Source organism: Natrix helvetica (genome assembly GCF_964273705.1).
Source record: "Natrix helvetica genome assembly, chromosome: 2".
Taxonomy (NCBI): Eukaryota; Metazoa; Chordata; class Lepidosauria; order Squamata; family Natricidae; genus Natrix; species Natrix helvetica.
In genome coordinates this window covers 233,208,998-233,214,997 of record NC_138552.1, presented here as the reverse complement: position 1 = coordinate 233,214,997, position 6,000 = coordinate 233,208,998, and the positions used below count along the sequence as shown (strand labels likewise).

At 41.0% G+C, this 6,000-nt stretch overlaps 1 protein-coding gene across 1 annotated transcript in view; it reads left to right on the top strand.

The window, feature by feature from the left end:
- The first annotated feature begins 1,434 nt into the window (after positions 1-1,434).
- KIF6 (kinesin family member 6) overlaps positions 1,435-6,000 on the top strand; it is a 144,310-nt gene continuing 139,744 nt past the window's right edge. Inside the window, exons 1-2 of the mRNA XM_081940835.1 lie at positions 1,435-1,547; positions 2,708-2,817. Coding sequence (XP_081796961.1) covers positions 1,482-1,547; positions 2,708-2,817 — 176 coding nt within the window. The 5' untranslated portion in view covers positions 1,435-1,481. The remainder of the gene's footprint in view (positions 1,548-2,707; positions 2,818-6,000) is intronic.

Genomic DNA, 6,000 nt, shown 5'->3' with positions numbered 1-6,000 from the left:
GAGTTGCCTTTGACAAAATGGCTGGCATACAAGTTTAATAAATAATTGTAATATGGATCTTGATCTGAAAAGAAAGCATATTCTTTTTGTAAGGATTTTTGTCATCTAGCTCTTTTTTTCTTTTTCTTTTGCATTCTCAAATCAGTGCCAACTCCTAGCAATTGCCTGGGCAAGTTTTCTTGGCAAAGTTTTTCGGAAATAATTTACCATTGCCTTCTTCCCAGGGCTGAGAGAAAGTGATTGGTCCAAAGTCATCCAGCTGCCTTTGTGCCTAATGTAGGCCTAGAACTCATACTCTTCCACAGTTTCCTGATGTCTTAACCACTACCAAAGCTGGCTCTACCTACTATACTATATTAAAATACAACATATAAGCATGTGGCACTTTCCATATATGAAATACATGCAATATTGTAATATCTAATTACTAATATTACTAATTTTAAAACTGTTATTTAGATACAACTGTTATTTTGTTCTGGAACAAATTATGAAGACAATCAAAGTTACTACTCTCCTAACAAATTTGGGATTTGAACAACTCAACTTTTATATAAAAACGTATATGTTTCATGTTAAAGACAAATAAGTCTGGTTTTAAAATGCCCAACTTGCTACATACAGGGCATTTTGAAGAACATATTTTAATGTTCCACAAACTACTGAACACAAGAGATGGGTGAAGTAATTGCCCATAACAAGCATTAGCTCTTTTAAATCAACATGCTCTTCACAATAACAATAAAAAAGACATTAAATAGGAAAAAGACCATGAAATGACACATTGCAATATATTAGAGGTAGGTCTGGTGTTGTGTGAACCCAAGCAATTTTGATTTATTCTATAAATCTGTAAGGAAGCTATATGCAAGACATAAGCAATCATCCTGAAAGTAGAATAGATAAGATTTCCACGTATGCGGTTGGCATGCATAGTTCCTTAAATCAGCACGAAACGCCCATATTTCTTTTAATCCCTACGGAATAAGGATATTAGTTGAAGCTCAGACAGACTCCTTTCAGAGGCTACTTCTGAGCTTGGGGCTCACATCAGATCATCTTCCGACCATCCTCCTGATCCAAAATCCTCCAACTCCATTACCTAGGAGTCATCATGATTAAAAAGAGCTTACTTTCAGCTAGCCATCGCTAACACAGCGTCCATCGATCTTTAAATTGACTTCCACCCTCCATGACAACACATGCTGTTTGTGACCAAAAAAAAAAAAAAGAGCGAAACGTTTCTTTAAGTAACGAAAAAACCGCAAACGCGGCACAGGTTTTTTTCTCTCTCTACTTGAATATTCAAACTAATTAACGGAGGACGCTCAGCTCCCACGTGCGCTGGGGGGGGAGGGGGTTCTCTCAATCGGCCGCTGTGCCGCAAGGCACGACGGGTAGTGTTCGTTGGTTACCGTTGCTAGGGCCGGCCTTGCGCCCGCTCGCTTGTTTCTTGACCACGAAGGACTTGATTCGCGGAGATGGTGAAGCAGACGATCCAGATTTATGCCCGGGTGAAACCTTTGGGCAAGAGGCAGACCCTCGGGGTAGGTGAAGCACAGAACCCATCAGGCCGGGTTGGGCACGGTGTTGGGGAGAAAACAGTGGATGAGAGCCAGACCAGGCCAGAAGCTCCGAAATATTGTCCCAAAGGTGCTTTAAAAGCCATGACCAGGATGAGTGACAATCTCCAGAGATACCCCGAAATATTGAAAGATAGAGAGACTGCGCGGGGAATAGAGCAGGGTTCATTAGGTTTGGCATGTTTAAGATGTGTGGACTTCATCTGCCAGAATTTTCCAACCAGCATGATTTAAGAGGAAATCCACACTTAAAAAATGACCAAGATTCAGAAATAAAGTCTTTGAATAGAGTGCACCTTGCTCGAAGGTGATGGATGAGATGAGAGAAAGCTTTTTGTGAAAGGTGGAGTGGAGAAGGTAAACAGGACCCAACACAGGACTTTGGTAGCTCTTCCCCAAGGAGAGGAGGACCTGGCTGTTTTGGAAAATGCATGGCTAAATTTGAAGCTGGCTGCAGGCAAGCTCAGATGTCCATGTTATAATGTAATTCTTTTTTAATCCCTCTTTCTACTCTGGTAACATGAGCAAACTCTACAAATAATATTTTTTTAAAAAAAATCAGCTAAAACTGACAATAGAGTAAGTGCTACAGTCATTTCCCAACTGAACACAAAGTGAAAGAGGTTATTTATTTAGAAATTGTTTAAATGTTGAGAACTGTACTCATTTTGCTGCAGTGAATTAATGGCTGGGATTCTGAAGTGTGATGAAATGGAATTATTTTGGTTGCTATAACTTCGATAGGTGGGCAGCTTTGTTATTTAACTTATCTTCAGCCTTACATTCAGAATTGCTTGCCCTACTTAAATTAAACTGAGTCTAAAGAAAATAAAAGTTGGGATCTTATTCATAGTTACTCAAAACTATATACTACTGAAATGCAGTGATTACTTATACTAAATGTCAAATTAGCTATTTTACTGTAAAGTATATGTAATAGTATGCATTTAACTCATTCCCGTATTTTAGCGTTATTTTACCTAGAGTTAGATCTCTTGTACACCTGTTTAGGAGAATTGCTTGCTAATCTAGTCCTAATTGTCCTATCAAAACATAAGGCTAAATCATGGAATGTTTACATGAATTAATATAAATATTTTCAAAAGATTATATGTATTTTGTAGATATATTCAGTTGATGAAATTGAGACATCAGGATTTGGTCTGGAGATTATTGTACCACGTGATTTGTCAGATGGATTTGTCAATAACAAACGAGAAAGCTATAAGTTTAAGTAAGTAATTTCAATACTTTGGTTGTTTGCACATTATTATAAAATGTTTAACCATTTTATCATACATTTCCAACCTTTTGTTTTATTTATTTGTTAAATTTATTTGCCACCCATCTCATTTCAAAATGACTCTTGCTGTTTTTATTTATGAATGTTTAAAATATTGTTTTACATTTCTAAAACCTTCAAATGTTATGTAGTTTAAATTTCACTCTAAGTACAAAGTTGATATCTCACCAAACCGTTTTACATAAATAGTGAATATTACATATTTATGTTATTTATAACAGGAAAATCAATTGAATCACATTTCTACTTCTGAATGAATAAAATAAAACAAAATCACTACAATTAGTCTTCAACTTATGGCTGGACTCCAAAAATATGACATGACCCAGACTTGAAGTTCCAATGTCCACCCCACCCATCGTCCGAATGATCATAATTTAGGTACTTGGCAATGGTTTGCATGCACAGTTGTTTGTAGCCCCCTCCAGCCCGCTGCAGTTATTTGACCGCAATTTATATAGTTTTTGCTGAAAACCAACGTTTACTTATGGTTTCTGGCAAAAACCACACCATAGAAAACAATGGTTTGCATAACAAATGTAGCATTTGCTTTATGTTTATGGCGTTCGCTTAATAACCAATGCAAAAAAGGCCATAAAATTGGGCATTATCACATGCTGATCAGAGGTGGGTTGCTCCCGGTTTGGGTGAACTGGTAGTAGTAATTGGGCCTGGGTCACCAAACCGGTAGTGACAGCTGACTGGCTACACCCCTGAACCGGTCCGCATTCGCGCTAGCCTAGTCCCCCCTCCCCACTGGCCAGCGTCTCCTGAATCCACCGCCGTTGAAGCCTTGCAAGCTTCACATGCTGAAGAGGGTGGTGGCGGAAGAAGAGAGCGGTGGGAGGAGAGGGCAGTGGCAGCGGGAAGGGCAAGGTTAGCATGGTCTCAGCCAAATCCTGCGGTGCCTCCATCAGCTGGCTTAGGGCAGTGGGCTCAGCTGCAGCCCAGATGAGCTGAGGAACTGCGGGGAGCCTCCCGCATGTTGCAGAGGGAAGCCAGTCTTTGTCCGCACCAACCAGCCGTTCAGGCAGTCCCACCAACCGGGACCCCTTCGGAGGCAACGGACCCTTTGCCAGCCAAAGGCTGAATGAAGTACTCCTCTTGGTGGGGCAGCCGTTCTCACCAGTTCCCGGCCTGAAGCCTCGTGTCCCCCCTGCCTGGCCAATCATGGCTCACCTGCACCGAAAGGCGTCTGGTGGTGCCGGTGGGTCTCCCTGGCGACAGCTGGTTGGCTTCTGCGCCGCCGGAGCCAGCCGAGCACACGGGCCACTCCAGGAACCATGAGGGCTCGGCTCGAAGGTACACGCCGGGGCACTTTGCTTCAGTGCTGGTCGTCCCGGGCAGATGGAGCAGGAGCCCAGGGCCAAGCCCATCGGCCACATCCACCACTTCAAGAGCAGGCTGCTTGGCTCGGCCCCAATACCATCCAGGAGACAGCGAAGAGCCCTGGCCTGGCATTCCCTCGCTTGTCAAATATTTTCATCACCATTTTGGTGGGCGTGACTTGGTGGGGGGTCATGTGGCTGAATGTGCATGAGTGACGTCAAGTTGGCCACCTCTACTCAGTCACATGCCCACCCACCTAGCCATGCCCACCGAACCGGTAGTAAAAATTTTTGGAACCTACCACTAATGCTGATGCGCTTTATATAACTTACAAGTGAAAGTATGAACTCTGCTTCAGTTGTAAACTGTTTAGTGGTGTAGTCTATCCTCCTGTCAGAAATGAACTGTTTTCTCAATTTTGATATAAATTACAGGAGATGTATCAGGTACTTCTGAGAAGTATCAACTGAAAACTATTTTTCTCTTTCATAAATCCATAGTAGCCCTTCAGATATTTGTCAATGGCTAACATCCTACTTGACTTTTCTGAAGACTACTTTCTTCACATGTTCAATTCCTTTATTTTTTTTTCTTACTGGACATGCTTTTGACTATGTTGCCTTCCTATAAATATGTTCCAAATAGTGCTACGTACCCAACAATAAACTTTTAACTTATTTCTTAATAGATACCATAAAGTTCCTTTATAAGGTTTCTGTTGCAGCATTTTAAAACTTTTTTCTTAAAGTAACTACATTCAGATTGTGCTTGTTTTTCCTTCCAGTTCAGCATCAGTATTATTATCCCTTTGATGATGATGATGATGATGATGATGATGATGCAACATTATGGTGCTTATGGCTTTGACAAAACAGAAAAGATTGTGAAAAGCTATGTGTTAATGTCCAATCCAATGTATCTTAATTGGAAAATAAACTTGATGGATTTGGATATGAAATGTGTTTATTTGTAGCCCGCTTTGCATATATAACAGTAGTCTGGAAATTACTGTCGAAACATATTTTTTCTTTATTATGCTGCTCTCCTTCCCAGAATTCTCTTGGAATGGGTGTGAAGTTCTTTGATGTCCAAGGACTGGAAATACCACAAGCATAGCAAACCTGTACAAAATATTTGATTGCAACAATCACCTTCCCCAACAACAGGCTATTTATCATTCTCTAGGTCAACTCCACCCTTTTGGGTTTTGCAAGGTGTTGTTGCCACATAAGTATGTCTGTAATAGTCCTTTAATACTTATTTTCTTACTATATTTAATTCAAACTAAAGTCTCAAAAACTTTATAAAATAACATACCGTTTTTGCCTTTTTCCAAACATTCTTACACTAGTTGGGATGAGGTGCTATTTCAGTGTGGTTGTTCCTCTTCTAGTTGCTACTGGGCTCCCAGCAAAACTCAGGCAGGAATCCCATCAGGATAAGTCTATTTGCCTCATTATAAGAGCTGCCAATCTCTGCTTCCCAGCATTCACCTTTCCTGCTACAAACACTCCTCTCCCACTCTGCTTAACATTTGCTTTTGTAAGCTGAAAAGACTGGATAGAGGGAGGCTGCCTCTAGACGTAAACGCTTATGCGAAAATACCAGGGTGTGGTACAGTTAGCCAGGCAGCTGGAAGACCAGCTTGAATGCCTTATGAGTACAATTCTGAGGGAATGGGAAATGGATGAATGACAAAGGGGTGGGGGGTTCTGAATGGGTACAACTAATTTTGAAAAGAGCAGACAACCCCTCACAGGAGGAGGAGCTAGAAAACATTCAAAT